This window comes from Diachasma alloeum, unplaced genomic scaffold (assembly GCF_001412515.2).
Source record: "Diachasma alloeum isolate Michigan unplaced genomic scaffold, Dall2.0 Dall_scaffold_00176, whole genome shotgun sequence".
Classification (NCBI taxonomy): Eukaryota; Metazoa; Arthropoda; class Insecta; order Hymenoptera; family Braconidae; genus Diachasma; species Diachasma alloeum.
The window spans coordinates 5,133,120-5,154,214 of record NW_021680342.1 but is presented as its reverse complement, the minus strand read 5'-3'; the positions used below and the strand labels follow the sequence as shown (position 1 = coordinate 5,154,214).

The 21,095-nt window shown below is 40.3% G+C and overlaps 1 protein-coding gene and 1 non-coding gene across 2 annotated transcripts in view; one reads left to right on the top strand and one right to left on the bottom strand.

Annotated features, from left to right (window-relative positions):
* Positions 1-1,701: 1,701 nt before the first annotated feature.
* Positions 1,702-6,788, top strand: LOC107048533. Its single transcript, XR_003783197.1, has 4 exons — positions 1,702-1,839; positions 5,301-5,354; positions 5,432-5,784; positions 6,533-6,788. It is a non-coding gene; the product is annotated as an uncharacterized LOC107048533 (transcript).
* Positions 6,789-8,293: 1,505 nt separating this feature from the next.
* The window catches only part of LOC107035617, a 26,838-nt gene continuing 14,036 nt past the window's right edge, over positions 8,294-21,095 (bottom strand). The window contains exons 7-8 of the mRNA XM_015253154.1: positions 19,913-20,023; positions 8,294-11,391 (exon numbers count right to left, since the gene is read on the bottom strand). Of these exons, the coding sequence (XP_015108640.1) occupies positions 19,923-20,023 (101 nt within the window). The 3' untranslated portion in view covers positions 8,294-11,391; positions 19,913-19,922. The remainder of the gene's footprint in view (positions 11,392-19,912; positions 20,024-21,095) is intronic.

Sequence of the window (21,095 nt, the reverse complement as noted above, 5' to 3'; positions counted from 1 at the left end):
ATGTTGAGCGTTGTGTGCCCCAGAGTAAAGCGGGAAATCTGCATTTGCGGAGTGTATTTGTGCTTCTGTGTATGAGACGAGTTAAAAAAAAACGCGTACAGAGACCTTGCCCTTCATTGCCAAGGGAATAGTGGTCACTTTATGAGTATTGTTGTTTGCTTTCAGCATGGACAGAGAGTAGTTGGTTGGGGTGCATACGACGGCGGGTAAAGTTCATGGAAAGTATTGGGATAAAAGTTGGTAAGCAGTCTGGATATGGAACTTCGCACCGATGGGCCGAGCCTAGGAGACCAAAGCGCTCTTATCGTGTCAAAAGATTACTTTGTGCTTTTGGAAAATGTTGGAAGGAGTACTTCGATAGTTCAAGTTTAGTTGGTTATAAGTACCTCAGTGAGCCCTCTAGACCCTGGATAGAAAGGTAATTTTTCTCTTCACTCGTCAATTAACGCGTCATGCAAATACGTTCAACCCTGGACATCGTAGGATTCTTTGGATTATTATTCACGTGACGACAATGTTTACTCTCGGATTTATGGTGACCGGCCTATGCCAGCACTATGTGTGTACACCGGTAGTAACCGTAGTAGACTCGGACAATTATCCATCCGACAAACTTGATTTTCCTGGTAATAATTTCTGAATTATTGAATTAATGAACTAAATTGATAAAATAAGGAAATAAAATTTGTGATTTTGAGTGGAATGTTTCATTTATTCATTTTGTCAAGGCATAGCGATTTGTAGTATCAACAGAATGAGCAAAAGAGCTGTAGAGAATTTATCAGTTAAAATGTGAGTAGCTGATTGGAGTGTTCAATTATTTCTCGCATTCAACTTGTTGCTCGTTTCTTCAGAAAAATGTCAAATTTAATCAATAAGACGTCAGAGGAGATCTTCGCACTGATTTCCTCCCTCCGAATTTTATACGACACAGCATTTGAGCAAAGCGAGACCGCCGAGCGGAAAGCGAGGAGGCAAGAAGCTCACGAAATGTTTATGACATATTTCGGTGAAGGATATGACATTACAGAGATTATGAAATCAGTTGAGAGCCTATGAAAAAGGTAAGAGCAATTGTTGTAGCATTTATATGTATACCCTATTATATGCTTGCAGTTGACTCCAAAGTGTACAGATATTATGCTAGCCTGCACGTACAGATCTATTTTAACAAATTGTTCGGAGTTGCTGGCATTCCGAAAAACCCAGAATGGATTCTGCTGCACGTTCAATTACGCTCGAGAGTCCGATGACATTCCAAGGTAATTACGACAATATTTTCTCCATATATCTTCAAATATCAACAAATAACCAGTTGTACTCTTCACTAACCAATAGTGAAGATGATTACAAACAATACGTGAAGATTCATTCGAAAAAAATTGGCATTCCTGGAGTGCCCAACGGTTTGACGGTGGTACTCGAACCATTCATGGAGGATTATCTCTTTCCGTTTCTCCCAACAATTGGGTGGATGGTAATGACTCATTAATTTAATCGTTTTAAAAGTAAATAATGTCTCATAATCCTTGGATTACACCCAGATAACCATATTCAATCCCGGAGATTATCCAGATAATACAAGTGGCGGCGTGTCCGAAGCAATAGTAGCTCCGTCATCCGAAAGTTTTTTGGAATTGGACGTCAGTTCCTTTTACAGTGAAAACGAAATTCGACCAGTGTCAGTTAATCATCGAAAGTGTATGTTTGCTGATGAAACTAGTGCCATGCAAACGGGGTACACTTACAGTGATTGTATCGTTGATTGTCGAGCAACGGCAATATGGAAAGCGTGCAGTTGTCGGCCTTTCTTCCTGCCGAGACGTGGTAACGATGAATGTGAGGGCTTAGGCGAGGCGCTAGTCTTGCGCCAAGTATATTTCTCAACAGTACCGCTGATATCGTTGCTCTTGCCGTTATTTTCGTGCCCCATTATGGTGAATGTCGATGGTAGCTCAGGGGAACTATGCTTGGCGCAACTATTCTAACAAACAAAGAGTTCGGACGTCTTTCAGTCGTTTAAATTTGGGCATCTTCATTGAGCTCTTTGATGTCTCTTTGCATATGTCTTGTAGGGAAGTATTGCACGGATGTTTCCAATTGAAATGAAGAATTACATTGAAATGTGTAATAATTTAGGCGAAAATCAATTCGATTTTGTCGAAAGTCGACTTTCCCCCTGGAAAAAAGAAAAATCTGACACTGAAAATTTGAAAAAAAAACTTTTTCAGTTTTCACTTTTTCCACATCCTTTTGAGAGTTTTGAATAGCCTGTTGCTTAAATAGGTGGAATCAACGTTCACCCGGCTGAAAAATTCGATTTTGGCGAAAGTCGACTTTCCCCCTGGAAAAATCCAAGATCTGACACTTTGGCCCTCGTGACCCTTGTGACCCTTTGACCGACTTTCCCCCTGAAAAAATCCAAGATCAGACACTTTGGCCCCCGGTGAAAAAAATTTTTTTTAGTTTTCAATTTTTCCACATACTTTTGAGAATTCTGAATAGCCCGTCGCTTAAATAGATGGAATCAACGTTCACCCGGCTAAAAAATTCGATTTTGGCGAAAATCCACTTGCCCCGGAAAACCCGAAAATCTGACCCTTTGGCTGAGGCCAAAAAAAACGGTTTCTCAGTTTTCACTTTTTCCACGTACTTTTGACAGTTCTGACTAGCCCGGCGCTTAAATAGTTGGAATCAACGTTCACCCGGCTAAAAAATTCGATTTTGGCGAAAAATCCAAGATCTGACACTTTGACCCTTGTGACCCTTGGACCGACTTTCCCCCCGGAAAAATCCAAGATCCGACACTTTGGCCTCCGGTGAAAATTTTTTTTTTTCATTTTTCACTTTTTCCACATACTTTTGATAGTTCTGAATAGCCCGTCGCTTAAATAGTTGGAATCAACGTTCACCCGGCTAAAAAATTCGATTTTGGCGAAAATCCACTTGCCCCGGAAAACCCGAAAATCTGACCCTTTGGCTGGGGCCAAAAAAAACGGTTTCTCAGTTTTCACTTTTTCCACATACTTTTGACAGTTCTGACTAGCCCGGCGCTTAAATAGTTGGAATCAACGTTCACCCGGCTAAAAAATTCGATTTTGGCGAAAATCCACTTGCCCCGGAAAACCCGAAAATCTGACCCTTTGGCTGGGGCCAAAAAAAACGGTTTCTCAGTTTTCACTTTTTCCACATACTTTTGACAGTTCTGACTAGCCCGGCGCTTAAATAGTTGGAATCAACGTTCACCCGGCTAAAAAATTCGATTTTGGCGAAAATCCACTTGCCCCGGAAAACCCGAAAATCTGACCCTTTGGCTGGGGCCAAAAAAAACGGTTTCTCAGTTTTCACTTTTTCCACATACTTTTGACAGTTCTGACTAGCCCGGCGCTTAAATAGTTGGAATCAACGTTCACCCGGCTAAAAAATTCGATTTTGGCGAAAATCCACTTGCCCCGGAAAACCCGAAAATCTGACCCTTTGGCTGGGGCCAAAAAAAACGGTTTCTCAGTTTTCACTTTTTCCACATACTTTTGACAGTTCTGACTAGCCCGGCGCTTAAATAGTTGGAATCAACGTTCACCCGGCTAAAAAATTCGATTTTGGCGAAAATCCACTTGCCCCGGAAAACCCGAAAATCTGACCCTTTGGCTGGGGCCAAAAAAAACGGTTTCTCAGTTTTCACTTTTTCCACATACTTTTGACAGTTCTGACTAGCCCGGCGCTTAAATAGTTGGAATCAACGTTCACCCGGCTAAAAAATTCGATTTTGGCGAAAATCCACTTGCCCCGGAAAACCCGAAAATCTGACCCTTTGGCTGGGGCCAAAAAAAACGGTTTCTCAGTTTTCACTTTTTCCACATACTTTTGACAGTTCTGACTAGCCCGGCGCTTAAATAGTTGGAATCAACGTTCACCCGGCTAAAAAATTCGATTTTGGCGAAAATCCACTTGCCCCGGAAAACCCGAAAATCTGACCCTTTGGCTGGGGCCAAAAAAAACGGTTTCTCAGTTTTCACTTTTTCCACATACTTTTGACAGTTCTGACTAGCCCGGCGCTTAAATAGTTGGAATCAACGTTCACCCGGCTAAAAAATTCGATTTTGGCGAAAAATCCAAGATCTGACACTTTGACCCTTGTGACCCTTGTGACCCTTGAACCGACTTTCCCCCCGGAAAAATACAAGATCCGACACTTTGGCCTTCGGTGAAAAAATTTTTTTTTTCGTTTTTCACTTCTTCCACATACTTTTGATAGTTCTGAATAGCCCGTCGCTTAAATAGTTGGAATCAACGTTCACCCGGCTAAAAAATTCGATTTTGGCGAAAGTCGTCTTTCCCCCTGGAAAAACGGAAAATCTGACCCTTTGAAAATCTGAAAAAAAAAAAACTTTTTCAGTTTGCACTTTTTCTACATACTTTTGAGAGTTCTGAATAGCCCGTCGCTTAAATAGGTGGAATCAACGTTCACCCGGCAAAAAAATTCGATTTTGGCGAAAGTCGACTTTCCCCCTGGAAAAACCGAAAATCTGACCCTTTGGCTCCGGGTGGAAAACAAAAAAAATTGTATTTCGACATTTGTTTCGCCTCCGGGGGTTTCATTGGCATCAGAATCGTTAGAAAATACAGAATCAACCTTCACTTGGCGAAAAAATTCAATTTTGGCGAAAATCGACTTTCATTCTGACCCTTGACTCACGGAGGTGACTTTTCTGTCACCTCCGTTGGTATCATTGATATCAGGGGTTTATATAATAAATACAGAATCAACATTCACTATTTTTTATTTAAACACCGCCTGCGAACTGAGAGATGAGGGTGGCTCAAATATATTCTGCAACGCTCTCTCCTCGTTGGCAATAAATTTTAACCCTCCCCATACATGCCTTCCCCTCCACCGCCTCGTGAAATCTCGCGGTCTCGGTAGTGTAGAGGAGAACTTCTCAGGGCCGAAAAGAACTGAGCATTCGAAAGGCCTGCGGAAACGTCCGTCGCAGAACTGATTAGGACTTATCAGGTCAATCTAGGTCTGGAGAGATCTTGAAAGACCTGTACGTCCAATCAGAACGAAATCCTTGACTCGGGGCAAATCACGAACGCCACATATGGAAAATTTAATAAATTCTTTCACTCGTCCAAATCAATTAACGCAGGACATTCAAAGGACAATTGAACCATTGTAAATGTGATAACATATGATAAATTTTTTCATTTCAATTTGAATATTCGAGATCCAAACTTTCTAACAAATACTACCTCCATCACAATAATAACCGCCCTTTTGTTTCATCACACTATACCAGATTCCCGCAAAGTTTGCAATACAGAGGATGAACCGTGCCTGCGTGCTCATAAAAGTGGGTCAATTGATAATTGTTCTCTCGAAATACGCACAGTGATGTATTCTCACATTCTGCTGTTGTACATATTTAAGGCGCTTGGTGGTCAGTTTTACCGCACACTCCCGATGCCGAGGAGTCATTGAGTTACGATAAGGCGATTGGGGATAGAAGTGAGTCCTTGAAATGTACAAATTGTTATCCGACGTGTACAGACACTCGTTACTATCTGCAAATGCAAGCTACACCACTCGAACCGGGGAAGCAACATCACACTGAGTTATTGTAATAATCCCAGGCTTTAGTTTTGCAGTTGCGATGTTAATGTCTCTATTTTACAGACCCAATTTTGAAACGAGAAATCAAAGCATTTTACATATTTACTTCAAGAAATTCGGGAGTGTTCGGCTTAAGCAGGCTATGGGGTACTACTGGTATGAGTTGATAAGTGAGTTAAATCTCTTTATGTATTACTCGTTTCCTTTTTTTTCTCGAATGGGAATTCAATTTTTAATGGGCATTCAACGTATACAACTTTCTTCTCAATTTCCAAGATTGTTTAAAAAAAATTTAATTGTTTAATTGTCATAGAAAATCTCAGAATTTCAAACAGTCTAAAAATTTCCAAATACAATAAATTATTGAAGGATCCCCTAAACTTTTAGAAATGGCATAATTTTTTTTATTCAACTCCAGCTAGATCTAAATGATTTGAGGAGCTAGCTAGTGGTTAAATATTTAATTCTCCTATGAGGAACGATAAAACATACAGAATATAGAAGTAACCTTCAACTTTGATGGACATTGTATTATCTTCATCTACCTCCATTGACATTTATTATGATAGCTCGTGGGGAAGTTGGCTATCAAATGTTCTCGTGCACTGGGGTCCCTGGCGGGAATATCCGTGATTTTACGATAGAGAATTGGAGTGAGTTGAACGATGACAATTTCCGTAATTCGAGATAGATTCCAGAATACAACACAATAAACATGATACTACATTGAGTTGACCTAATTATGAACGATCCAAACTGGTCATATAACTGTAACAACACTGAATTTACCTAATTTGGCTCCACTCGAATATTTTTCAATTTATCGGACTATTCGTAGAATATTCTATGATCGAGCCTATTTCAATTGCTCTTTTGCATGATATCGTGTTATGAATAGTGTCAACCTTTTGGTTTCAGGTGATATTGGCGGAACATGCGGAGTTTTCGTTGGATTCAGTCTCCTCAGCATCGTCGAACTCTTCTATTTCATTATTCAACGCACTTGTGCCTCTCCTTGTCGATGCGGTTGCTCAAAGATTCCCGAATCAAAAGATCAATTAAAAATCAATATAACAACCGTCGATGGTGGACTCTACTGGAATGAACTAATGAACGACCCTCAAATCCATTTCAAAGGTCGCGTATCCCGAAAGCGAAGGATACAGAGGGACTGAAAGCCGTTACATCATAGATGAATAAAAACATTCAATAAAAATTTTTTCAGATCAGTTTCCCATAATTTCAAAGTCTTCAGCGATTTTTCTTTTTCTAAATCTCTTTTCTAGATTTGGTTTTGCATCTTGTTCACCTCGCAAACAACTTGAAAGTCCTTTGACTTTAACCCCGTGGAAGCAACATCACACTGAGTTATTGTAATAATCGCAGGCTTTAGTTTTGCAGTTGCCCCGTTCCACGTCAGCTAAATTTCAGATTTTTTTAGCACCTCAACTAAATGTGCGGATGTTCAAAGATGCTTGAAATGGATTTCAGAGTCATTACATCGTAGTGGAATAAAACTATTCAATAAAATTTTTTTTCAGATCAGTTTCTCATATTTCTAACGTCTACAGCAATTTTCCTTTTTAAAAATCTCTTCCAGCTTTCGCCTTGTTTCCTTGCAGAAATACCCTGCGGAGAAATTACCCCGAGTTAATTTAACGCACGTACTCCACCGTCTGTGAATCAGAAAATTGATGTGATCATTAGCGTATTGATTAGTTCACCTTGCAAACAACTTGAAAGTCCATTGATACTTTCCACGTCAGCTAAATTTCAAACTGTTTCGACCGAGCCTCCACCCTCGTTCTCCGTATCTCTTCGGGGTTTGTGCACGAAACAACTTTGAATAGTAATCTTCGCCAGACTCAGGTCCAAAGTTTATACTTAGGATGAGCCTTGGTAGAGACCCAACGTAGGAAGAACATGAAAGCATGGATTTACGGTTGCACTGCTTGTCAAAATTTCAACGCCAGAACTTTCGAGTCAGCTTGATCTCTTCTGGCTATCACGAAACTAATTTATAAATACTACTTCGGGGGGATGGATGAAAGATATCAAACACAACTGACAATATACTGGCACCGAGTATCTTCATATTCGTACAATAGCATGAGAATATATGAGAGGTATGCATCTGAGGAAAATGTAAAATGTGACGGTTGTGTCTAGGCAGCTAGCTTTTCAAGAGATTTTCTATGGGAACTTTCGTGAAACGAGCAGCATCGTGAGGCAACAGCAGACATGTCTGTGGTAGAAGCTTGCTGTGTTGCCCCGGAGGAGACAAGCCGCTGTAGAAAGTCCGAGACCGTTTGTCAGCGACGCCTGAAAAAGCTTCTTGCTTTTCACTCTCTCTCCCTCTGTACTATAACCCGCCCCCGCACCGCCGCCCAACCCCCATCCGCCCCATTTTGAGCCACTCCATTCTCCTCATATTCCCATCCTTGACGAAAAACTGGAATATCAAGTGACACAGACTGGCCGACAAACTTTGGCCAAAAGTTTTCGGTGAATGTCAAGTGTTTGTTCCACCACATTCATTCATACTTTGCACATAAAGGGGGAAAAACGAAGGAACACGTTGGAGATTAAATTGCGGCTGGTGTTAAGAAGATTTTCACTCGAAAAGGCATTTATATTCGAATCAGTTTATTCATCATTATGCAATTTGATTGCCTGTACAAGTAGTTCAATAATTCTTGTCATTCTCATATTCCAACAGTAATCATACATGTAACATTCCATCATCATTCGCAATGATATATCAAAGCGATATAATAAATTTGTCCATTATGATAAATTCTTGGATGTGTTGTTCTTTTACATATAAACAATTATACAATTACAATATAAGTTCAAATATTCGTAATAATAACGTGTGTATGCTCTTACTTCGTGAGTAATTTTTTCTTACGTAGTCGAGTGGAACGAAATAATTCGATTGAATCTCCTTGAGAATTGAAGTGGGCTTGATATAATGATTAAGGTGGATTTACGAGCGGTTATTTCTCTCGCTGGAAAATCAAGAGAAATCAAGAATAGAGGAACGGCGAAATCATGGGACGGGGTGGAGGGGGGCTGTGAAGAAGTATGAGCTAGTCTTTTTCTCCCGCACACACGCGAGATGGAAAAGATGGAAAGAAGATCAGAAGAGCTGGAGAAGCATTTTCAAAGGCTTGGGAGGGGAAAAAACATTGGAATTGCAATTTACGGAAGTAGAAGAACCGAGGATATCCGGACAAACGCGGGCGAGTGATCGAGTGTGAGACACACGGTTCGTCGGGCGTATATTTGTAGCAGTAGATTGGACGTTATAAGCAGGGGCACGTCGTGTGGTAGTGGAGTATGTACGAAAAGACGGATTCTCCACGTTTTGCGTCCATGGAATTTTCGTTCAAACGCTTCAAGCTGTTTTTTCTAATAAAAAAAAACGTGAATGCCGTAAATTACTTCTTTGCTGCTCAGAGCAATTGATTTGACGATACAGAATTTTCCAATTGAATTTTTTTATCCGTCAGTTGTAGCAGAACGAACTGTTGTAGAGAGTGAAAAAATAGGGAGGGAGAACGAATTCCCGGGATGCCTTTGAATTACGAGTGTAATTGATGGATTAATGATTGAGCTTTATTCCTATGAAATATATCCTCAGAGGGTTTAGTAATGGAGAATGATCGAATTCAATTGGGAAATCTCAGAGACAGATGGAGATTACGTTTCAGTTGGAAATAGGGGGGGCAACGTGATATGAGTATTTACAATTTTCTCTCTTTCGTCAATAAAAATGGCAATCAATTGACGTAACTTTATCTGTCCACATGTGGAATGAAATTCCAGGGTAAACAATGCTAATGTTATTATTGATTCGCCTAGCAATTAACATGACGTAAAATATTTTTTCACTTCAATTCAACTGACTAAATTCTCCCCTCATTTAGACTCCCCCCCACTAATGTGAACACAGACCTTGTTAATCAGCGAAGACAGAGTCTGATGGGAATTTGAATGACAATTTGCTGACCCCGCCACGATCGATGTTGTTGTAATCAATGTCACGGATGGGGTTCCGGGTATTTTTCATGTCCATTAAATCCATCCTTGTTCCAGTATTTTTAGTATGTAGATTAATCCCGAATCGTGAATTCATTAAAATTGTAGTTAACTCAATCGGAAGAACAAAATTCAGGGCTCTGTAATTTCTGTCCATCAACTGTCCAATTCAAAAGAAAAAAAGTTCGCCTGAAACATATTTTAAGCAGATCGTGACAGGTTTTATTTAAATCCCCTCGCTGGCTGGTCCCGAGTTATAACAAAGTCAATAACTATGTATTATAGCGTTGCATTTTCACACGACTCATTTAGTTAAAAGTACTATTGATTTAATAGTCACTTATTCTATGGAAATAACAAGAAAGAACGACGACGTATTTACATATAAAAATATAATCTTATTGTAAATGTTATTTATTATTAGATAAAATCGACACAATATGTATATATTTTAAATTCACTCTGTGCTCTATCCCCTCATTCTCTCTAATTCCCCTTGAGCCTATGTATGAATCTTAAGCACTCTGATACGTTTTCTTAATTCCAAAGTACATCACAATTTTCTCAACAGCACAATGAGTCAATTTTCCTCCGTTAAACACAATAAAATAATCAAATACTACATAACAATTCTGTCATTCATTTGTACCCCCGAAATATCAATTAATTACGCAAAGACTGTAAAGACCCATCAGTGAGAAAGGGCTGTGTAGTTACAGTTAATCGTGAGAAGGTGGTTGGCAATGGGTTCTCCATGAATGCCAATCGACTAGTAGCCCTGGACCATTAGCGTTACGTTACCGCGGCTCTAATTAGGTCGAGCCGATTTTGCGCATCAAGATGAGGCGTGGTATACCTTCCAATGGTACAAGACCGCAACCCGAGAATGGCCTTTGCGTGTCTCATCCCTTTTCACTGCACATTTTCCATTCAACTACCAACAATCTCCCTCCTTCATTACGAATCGCAGGCGCATTATTGTTATAATTGAACAGGAAATAACCACACTAGTCACTAATCAGTCATCATACTGTGAGAAATTTAATTATCTATCTAGATTGGAGATGGGAAAAATCAATAATTAGCTATACTTTTTCCCTTCTTCAACAGTGGAATGATTTTCTTTCTTATAAAATGGCTTTCTTCGTAGAAGAGTCGGCTGGTGATTCAATACACGCCCTGATAGAAGGATTTAGCTGCTGTTAACGAGGCTTCTTAACTATTAACTATCGCAGTAATAGTTGAAAAGTCTCGTTAACAGTGGAGATGATGGGGTTCGTAAACATCTGAGAATACTCCCCAGTGCCTCAGCGGAAGAATCTGTCGATATGATACTCAGCGTTTAAAAATGAAAAATAAATACAGAGAGTAACAAAATGAGAGAAAAACCGATGGAGTGATTCACGATGGCTGAGGAAAAGTCGAAGGCGGAAACGACTAGCTTCCGCCCATGAAATATGCCCCATCCGCTCAGGGAAAAAGCATATTGGTTATAAATTTTCGTGCCAGCTCGACACCAACGATCTGCCTGCCCTCTTCCGTTTCTTCTCGCATGCACTGTCTCAAGTTACACCTATGTACATATAAATGAATTACAGGATTCCCTTCACTCCGGTAGTTTTCTACACTCGACGTTGATCCTTTTCATCCTCGTGTGCCTCCTCAGCACAGAAGGAGAGGAGTGGAATCCATTTGATTCCATTGCTGATTCACAACTCGTCCCAGTTTTCATTCTGCAAAAAACAAGACAAAACCATATCGAATTAAGAAAATCATTAATCACTTCACTGGGCAGATACAAAGCTCTGTTGCAGTCGTAAAAGAAAAACAACTTTTTCCACCCATTCACTAGCCACAGAGAATCTCCGTTCGTCGAGCAATTGTAATTGAATTAACCACGGGGTATCCCGAACGTTCCGATAGCAAGTAATACAGAACTTGTTTTCAAAAGCAAAACAAACAACTTGTAAACTAAGAAAAAACAAGAAGCGCAACGGGGAAAAAACGAGTAGAGCTGTTGCATCGGTGAGCCTCGAAAAAAAGGGAATATTGCATTGTGTACGGATGAAGGAAAAAAACCAGATAATTACAACGGAGAATTGAAAAAGTGGAGAATCGTGGAGGGAGAATAACAACAAAAAGGGCTGCAACCCGGTGCAAGCGCAGCCAATAACGAAGGATACTCGTATGGTGATAGATGCGTGTACACGCATTCGCACGGATCGTCGATGGCCCCCTGGCGATGTATTATTTACGCCGTACGATAGCTAGTGAGAAAAAAAAATACGGATAAAGGTGTATGAGGAACGTGAAACGGAAGAGGAAAGCGAGGGCTCGGTGTTACGGAGGGATGAAAGTGGTTCACCACGCGGTCGGAAGGGGGCTCTCATCAACTAGCACGCGCCCATGGCTTCGGTCTGCGGAAACAAATGGAAACAACGTGGTGGCGCTTGCTTTTCCGTTGTGCTATTGGCATTGCCTGCCCTGTTTGTTATCGTTTTCACGTGGTACGCGAAATACGCGTGGTATATAATACTGATCCCCAGGATTTTAAGGGGGAAGGGGGGGGCGGAGAGAGCGAAAGGGAGAGAGGAATGACAAAAAAGGGGGTCATGCCGGGAATGCGGGAAAATGGGATGCGAGGGATCGGAGGTGGAAAGAGACTGGGAAACGGAATGAAAATAAATATGCATTGCCGCGTCGTAAAAATACAAAAGCCAATGTGTATAGATTGGTATTGGTGGGCGGACGAGTGGTGGCATAATAGATATTTAAATTCTGTGGTTTGGAAAATATCATGAAGAGAAAGGGAGAGAGAAAGAAGGGCAAGGGAGAGGGAAAATGCCGGAGACTCATCGGTTATCGATATTATTTTATCCCCCTTGATACCGGAAATACAGGCTCTGTTGGAACCTCTCGATGCACACTCGATGCTCTATGTTTCTGTATCCCTTCTAACCTCTTCTGATATGATATTTATGGGGGTATTGTATTCACTGGGCCTCATGCATTTCGGATATTAAAATCGGCGTCGGGTTGTTTACTCTGTCAATATTGGGTAATTTGTGGCGCTTGTGCGATATTTGCAAATGTTTGGCACTGCTTCGGGTCATTGAATGTACTTAGTATTGGATCTGGTAATGACAAATATATCGTTTGTACATTCAGCAGAGACTACTGTAACACTTTAAAAAAATTATTCTCCACAGTTTACGACGTGAAATTCATGGGGGGTAATGCCTTGGGTGCGGTTACAAACTGCTCGGAGACATCGCATTTCTAGTGATCGGAATAAGAACATTCAATTAAAAGCCATCCTCTTTAAGAATACAGAAAAAACCTCGAAAAAACTGGCCACCGCCCCTGGTTCATCATTTCAATTACTTGAGCTGCATGTGGATTTGCGCGAGAGGCACCCATGTCTATCCGTCCATCTCCCAAAGGGGGAGGAAACGGGAGCGGTTGAGTCTCGTCCGAAGATTCACCGGCATTGATAATTTTTCAATTTTCACGTAATCCGATTGAATCTTTTATTCCCCAGTGGCACATCGAATTCATCGTTTTTTTTTCTGTTTTCATACCTCATCTATACGAGAATACGAATCGAGCGCAATACACTGCACAATTTTCAGTTGCAAAATTCACTTCCTCCCATTAAAACTTTTGGTTTTTGTTTGCAGAATAATACTTCTGTCCATTTCAATTGTTGTAAATCGCAGATTTTTTTTTCATCACGTTGGATATCAATAGTTTTTTTTTTATAAAAAAAATCAATTTATATGTGATATACAGTAAGAACCAAAAGGGTGAAAAAGCGCTTGGGTCAGTGCACTGGAGGTAACGCGCAATTCGTGGTTGTGGTTGGATGACGGGGTTTGGGACACAGAAAAGGACAGAAAGTAGATATACAGATACCAGTGGTTTTCCATACCGGATTCTATTCATATATAGACGGGAAGCTCCAATGGATTCGATTCGGTGATTCACGTGAACCGTTCATGAGTCTCTCTACAATCTACAACTACACGTGCAAAAAGACCACCCCAGGCTATTCTTCCGGGGCCCAAATTATTCTTTCAGTTCTCTCCTTTTGTTTCCAAATCCACTTTTCATTTTCAAAACTCAATTTTTGCATCTAGATTCGTCTAGCTTCATTTTTGGCACGCACATGTTAACCGAATTTCCTGGTGAATGCTTCGGGGCTCATGTCGGTAACAAACAAACGCTACACCGTTAAACCTGACATGCTCTTCAGTGAGAAGCAGTGATACATGGTGGAAAAAAATCCGAGATACGCTGTTGTTTGGATGGGATGGCTTTAATGGATGGATCACTGATTTTGTCAAATGCTATCAACTATTCTTTTTTCACCCCTTTCAAAACGCCTTTTCAGGGTGTAAACATGGCCTGGACATGTTTGGATGGAGCAATGAAATTTAAAATTTCAAAGTGTACCGGAGATACAGCTGTTATATTGCACTTTCCGGAGGACAGGGGCAATATACTGCATTAATTGATCAATTTATCTCGGATCGTTTAATCAATGCATTTGAATTGTAAATTGAGATCTGTAATTTGAAACTGCATAACCCCAGAGCGAAAATTCACAATTTTCTCGTGGAATATTTTCTCTTTTTAGAAATACTTTTGCGAACTAATGAGTGCTCCATTCAACTCATTTGATTGTAAACGTTACAATTATTGGTGTAGGCTCCCAGATTTTCAGCCGGTCGAGAACTAAAAAATTTGCATGTCATTTTTAATTCATAAAATTCGTTAAATGCGATGGAAAATTATTTGCACCCGTCACAACTCTACGGCGGTCGGTATATTCGGTATATTTGAAAGTAAATAAAGAGCCGATGGTGGTGTATGCGGGAATATGTAAAATAATGAAAAAGTGCTTGGTAATACAATCGGTTTAATCAATGTCCGTAGCGTTATGTAGCGTTATTGAACCACGATTCATTGGTATGTTTTGTCAGAGCCTCTGGAAAATCCGCGTGTCTCTGTGTGTACGTGCTCTTTGTCGAGAAACACAACAGTTCGGGCTTTTACGAATATTTGGATGCCTTCCAAATTACGCAAAGCGCGTTCGGTTGCTGATCCTCTCGTTTACTCCGGGGCCGATCGGTTTCGGTAACCACAACGTTTACGTATTTCTTCGCGTTCCCATTCTCACCGGGTTCTACTGAACACCACGCACGTGATTATTATTGGCTATTGGTTCCAGCTGAGCATGCTATTAGTGAATTCCACTTTGACTACGGCAAACATCGGGATTTTAAGTAATTTCGAAATGATACTTGTATGGTATATACTTGTATACTTGTACTTGGTGATTCGGGACAGACAGTATGATCATCATTTTTAAATTAAGCTGAATTTTGCATTACACGGAGATAAACTTTTGTATAAAAATTATCCTTCCGTTCTATAAAAGTGTATCATGAGTCATCGTTTCCTCATTTCTATCCCGAAATTTAGTAAAAGTTAATATATAATGATCAAATTTTATTCTACGTTAGAGAAATTTTATTCTGATGAAAATAAAAAGAATTATAGAATTTTCGTTGTTATCTACATAAAAATTATTGCACTGGAAGGGTAAAATTCTTTATGCGTCAGGATAAAATTCCTCTAATGTAGAATAAAATTTGATCATCATATATTAATTTTTACTAAATTTCGGGATAGAAATGAGGAAATGATGACTCATGATACACTTTTATAGAACGGTAGGATAATTTTTATTAAAAATTTCTCTCCGTGTAGCTAACTGGTTAACATTACCCAACAATTTTTTAATTATTAAATTAATCATCATATTACAAAAACATTACAAAAATAATGATTAATGTCGATCCCTGATTCTGGGAAGTATTATTTAAAATGGAAACGAATATTTGCCACTAAAAAAAAAGCTTTCAGTATAATAATTACGTTTACGATCATTTTTATTCAGCTTTTCACTCACTGCAAATAATAATCATTTGCACCGTTCCTCAATTCTACACAATATCAAATTAAATTCCATGAAAGAACAATGGAAATCACCCAACGTAAGCCCATTCATTCTATAATCCACCGGTTTCATTTGAAAATGGGATAAATCCCTTGTGATAAAATAGCATGTGGCAAACATCATTGAGATTTTGAGCAAGTTCGAAATGATAGTGATGTTTTTGGTAATTCTGAGAAGTATTATTCAAAACGGAGATGAATGTTTCCCCCTGAAAATAATGATTTTCACTATAATGACTGCGATTACGATAATTTTTAATGAGCTCTTCCCTAATTGCAAATAATAATCATTCGCTCGAATGCGTATTCATTAGACTCATCGTTCTTCAATTACACACAATGTACAATTAAATTATTCCATGAAACAACAATGGAAATCACCCAACGTAAACCCATTCATTTTATAACACAACGGTTTCATTCGAAAATGGGATAAATCCCTTGTGATAAAATCACATGTGGCAAATGTTGCTGAAAAATTCGATCGCCAATTGAGCTTTTTTTACCAATGCACCCAGTTTCACAGTAGTAATTCTCGATATTTCCCGACAAGGTGGGAATTAAATAGCTAAAAAATAGAAAAAATTTGTTATAAAACTAAAACAAGAAAAACAAATGTGCTTGATTTTCACTCCCACGATGACATGTCCTCGACACTCGTTAGCGGATGGAAATTTCATGCGAATGCACCGATGACAAGTGCTTGACGCTTTGCATTCATTACCAAGTGGTGCAATTGAAAAAAAATTCAAACCATTAGTAGACTGCGATATTTTTTTCCACATCCGCAGGCACACTCCTCTGCCATAGATATTGATTTGTCGATTTGGAACTCGTAGCGTCAATTATTCGATTCTAACTGCTCACGTGTTCTTCTGTCTCCATAAAAGTGGGAGGGGAGACAAAAAATAAAGCAAAAATAGCTGAATGTCGCTCGTATCTCCAATTTTATTGCAGCGTAAAGTGCCCGCCTCCATCTAGTCTGCTCCAGGGTGAAATTGGCGGATAACTTATAGCAAAAGCTCAAGAAAAAAGATTCAGACGAAGAAAATAAGACGAGAGAGAGAGAGAGAGAGAGCGAAAGATGAAGAAACATACTGAAGAGACCAAAGTATATAGAGCGGTGGGGGAACAAGTGTGTGGTTCCGTCGTAGTGACGGCTGGCATTCCAGTTGATTTCCCACGTCGTGAATCAACGGCTGAAGGTGTCCGGATAATGGGTGTATGAGAGTAGAATGGAGTTGAAAATTAATCCGTCGGGAGAGAAAAGCCAGCGCGAGAGACAGGACGAGGATATGTCAAAGTGATGTGAAGAAATCTCAAAAATCTCGTCAATTCACCTCCTCCTCGATGATGGGATTTACTGCCAAGCCTTATTTAAAATTCCCGCCAAAGGAGTACGCGGAAAATCGAGAAACAGCGGGAAAAAGAGAGGAAAATCCTTGGTTCACGCTCGACAAAATTCTCGTGTTCCGATCACGTTTTTTTCCACTCCCTCTCGCCCCCCACTTTTCATCCTGCCAACTCGGCTCTTTATCGGCTGCTTCAGTTCTCCACAGTTTTTTTTTCCTCGTTTTCCCACTCGTATACCGATATTTTTCTTTTTTTTTTTAACATTCCACTCGTTGTCATTGGATGAAGAGGAAATTTCGTTATCGAGTACTCCGCAGTGGGCACGCATTCCGGCATGACACATATCTGCCAGGTTTTAGCGTGCTATTACGGGGTTTTAGGCGTACGGAGTTTGACGAGCTGGGAAACGGGATAGGAACGAGTTTAACGCGTGTCAGATGTCCACTTTAAATGTTGGTCTCTCGACGTTAATCGAACTATGAGATTGCAGAGGGTTGGGGGAATGCTTGGAGAGATGCTTTTTCAAAAGAGCTAAAACCGTTGACCCTTTAATGGACACGAGCAATTGTCCGTCAAGAACCAATGCAACTGTCTTTCAGAACTATATCGCAAATAGAGAGACACTCTTGCGAATAAAACGATAGATTGAAAGGTTCCCTCCAGTATTTTCAAGTGAGTACTGCGGAATTGAGCTGTGCAACTGACGTCGGGAGGAGGCAGACTTTGTACCGTCGATGTTGTCGGATGAGGAGCCGTATGGGAAAAATATATGCCCGGTGACTATATTTAAATTATATGTGACATAAAACGCAATATCCAGGATATATGCGAGATGTAAGTTTGCGGATACATCCGCACACTTATAATCAGCATATATCTGGGATAATTAATATTTTACCGCAAATTTATGAGGGGCGTATTTTAGATATATCTGCGGATATATATTTTTTCGAGCGGCGAATGAACGGATAGGTCGTCATAGAGTATACTGTTGAAAATTTTCGCCTGAATTATCGGTGCCAAATTCCGGAAATTTTTATCGTGTTCAAGTTTTACCGAAATTTCAGGAAATCTTGTCATTGAAAAATCAAATATTCCATTGATTTTCTGTTGAAATGATCTGGTTCAAATAATCTGGAAATCAATAAAATAATTGATTTTTCAGTTCAATTCAGTAACGAAGTGGTAAAAGGAGATAACTCAATTTTGACTATTGACCAGTTTTCAATCAATATCTCGGAATTTAAAGGAGACAGAAAAATTTTTGTTACAATCTTTTTGGAGGGGCCGATTGAGTGCTACAACAAATGTAATTACAAAAATTTCGCTATCTCCCTTAGATTTGGAAATATTCCTCAAAAACTCAACTGGGAGATAAGTCGACTTATCTCCGTTTACCACTTCACTACTGAATTATTCTGTGAAAATTTATGGAAATCAGGAAAATTCAGGGAAAAATTGAAAATTCGTGTGATTTTGTTTCTGAAAATTCATGTTCCACCGAAAATTCAATCAAGTTGTGAAATCACGATCTCACTCGTATAATATCTTCCATGAAATTTCAAAAAATGTCCAACAGCCTATGATCACGGTGCTGATAGGAGCCAAAACCATTGACCCCTCAATGGGCTCAAGCGCTTGTCGATCAAGAACCAACGTAACCGTCTTTCAGAACTCCCACATATGGGGACACCCCAGCGAATAAAATGACGAATTGAAAGTTTCCCCCGAGTATTTTCAATTGAGTACTACAGAATTGAGCTGTACAACTGGCATCAGGGGGAGGCAGAGGTTATACCGTCGATTTTGTCGGATGAGGAATGAACGGATACGCCGTCACAGAGTGTGATCACGGTGCTGGGAGAGGGTGGTAGGGCATTCTCGACGTGCACGTTGTGATCTATGACGTTTGATAATGAAAGCTCGGCAATGGGTATGGGCGATGGTTGGGTATGTCGCAGCAGGGCCGAATGATACCAGCCAAACTGTGAACTGACATTGCCCCGTTCGTTCGGGGATCTATATAAACTATAGTTTCCGCGAGTGTTGTCATACGTTACAGGGCTACACGAGGAGGGGGGAGGGGGGAGGGGGCAGTGGTGGGTGAGTTGGAACAAGGGTTGGACAGTAGAAATTATCTTTGGAAATAGAGTGAGACCGGGATCTGGCTGATAAGCACCCACCGGATTCGACTATGTCGTTTTGTGTTTTGTCACGAAGGTAGAGAGGTGGGAAATGCTTGTCGAATATGAGATAGCGGACATTTGGGGGTGATTGCAAACGAGAGTGATGCTCCAGTATACTGCATATTGCCTCATCAATGCTGGCAGCCCTCATATCGCTTCAATTCCCGTTTCATAGGTTTTTCTTTTGCTCAGATCGGTCCTGCGAACAACAGCCATCTGGCAGGATCAAGGGGATCTCGTTGGACAAATTAATTGGCACGCGTGAGGTATTACTGAGGAGGAAAAGAGGAAGCAGGTTAACGGGATTATCGAGGGATTCCGGCAGTTCCGTGTGCTTGCGTTTTCTGTATCCACAACTCGCGCATTCCCCCGCCCATATTTTCTATCCTCACTCGGTTTTTATTCTACAGTACTTTTTTCTTCCGGAACAGCAAAGGTTTCGCGTTAACCCGGAAACTTTATGCAGCTTCTTATAAGTCGATGAGCACCAGAGCGCTCGTCTGCAAACTCATCTGAAACTGGGATTAGAAGATCAAATGAAAGAGAAAAAAATGGGGAGACAAAAAGGAGGTTCTTGGTAAGTCAGTCGGGTCATGTACTTCTGAAATTGGCCCCGCTGTTTTAAATGTCCGTTACACTGGGTTCAACTTTTTAAACGTACAGTGTGACATTATGACGATGAAATACTCACCTTAGTATTGTCATCTCAAAAATCCATAGCTCACAGTTAGATGAATTAACCAGAAATTGAGGACAGCACTCGAAACACCACTTCCGTGATGTACAGCAGCCGGAAGTTCTCCTGTTGAAAAATGAGAATAGAAAAAAAAAACATTAGTAAATTAGTTTGAAGGTTGGAAAAATGTTGCATCAATTTTATCTACTATTTGGCAGTAGATAGCAGTGATATTTTGAAGTGGTCGTATCTCTCTGTCCGGTCAATTTAGCAAATCGAGCACGTCGTGGAAAATATCCGGACAGGGGAATGGGGCTACACCAGTGTCGAACAATTCTGGGGAGGGGAATTCCCATTCGTTCCGCCGGAAACTTTTGCCACAGTGACACTATACCGTCTCTCCCTTCCTCCTCTCTTTGCCGTTTAGTTTGGCGTAGAGTGCGAGAATCAGGATGCATATATTTGAATCAGTACAAAGTTGTGGGAGAATAAGAAAACAAAATAGAAAATGAGAATTGTACAGTTTGTGTACTTGCTGTTATTTATCGTTCCATGTTTTTTCACTCGCCTACATCCCCAAAGGAGTGCCTGGAGTATTATCATTTTCTCATCCTCCAGTGTTTGTATCCAATTTTAAAACGTTGACAATGTCGTTTTCCGCTGTGTTATTCTGTAATAACAGGATTTGGGTGCAATTTGCGCCTCATTGAAGAAATGACTCAGATATTTTCCAATAGACAATTGCAACTATTTGATTATCAACGGGCTTGCGGAGCACCTATTCGTACTGTTCAGAAAAATCCAATAATTACCTAGACATTGAAGAACAATCGATATAACACGAGGAAGATCGAGTGGAATGCGTCAATCTGGTTCATTCTCTCTCGCTCTCTCTCTCTCTCTTTCTCTATTCTTCTATTTTTATTTCGAGGCAAGGAAAAATCTCAGGATCCCACAATCCCTAGCCCGACTATCCATCCTCTTCACCGTCATATCGCTCTTCCTCGGCCTCTGCCCCTTCTAATCCAGACATTCGTTCCACGTTCCCGTCGGCTTTCTACGCTTGGCTCGAGAGTATACCGTGGGGAAAGCATTTTTCAATGAAATACCACCCCAAGAAAACCTGTTCACTTATACTCAACTTTTTTTCTCCTATAATTCTTTCCCCATGGATTTTTTTCACTCCCCCCCCCCCCCC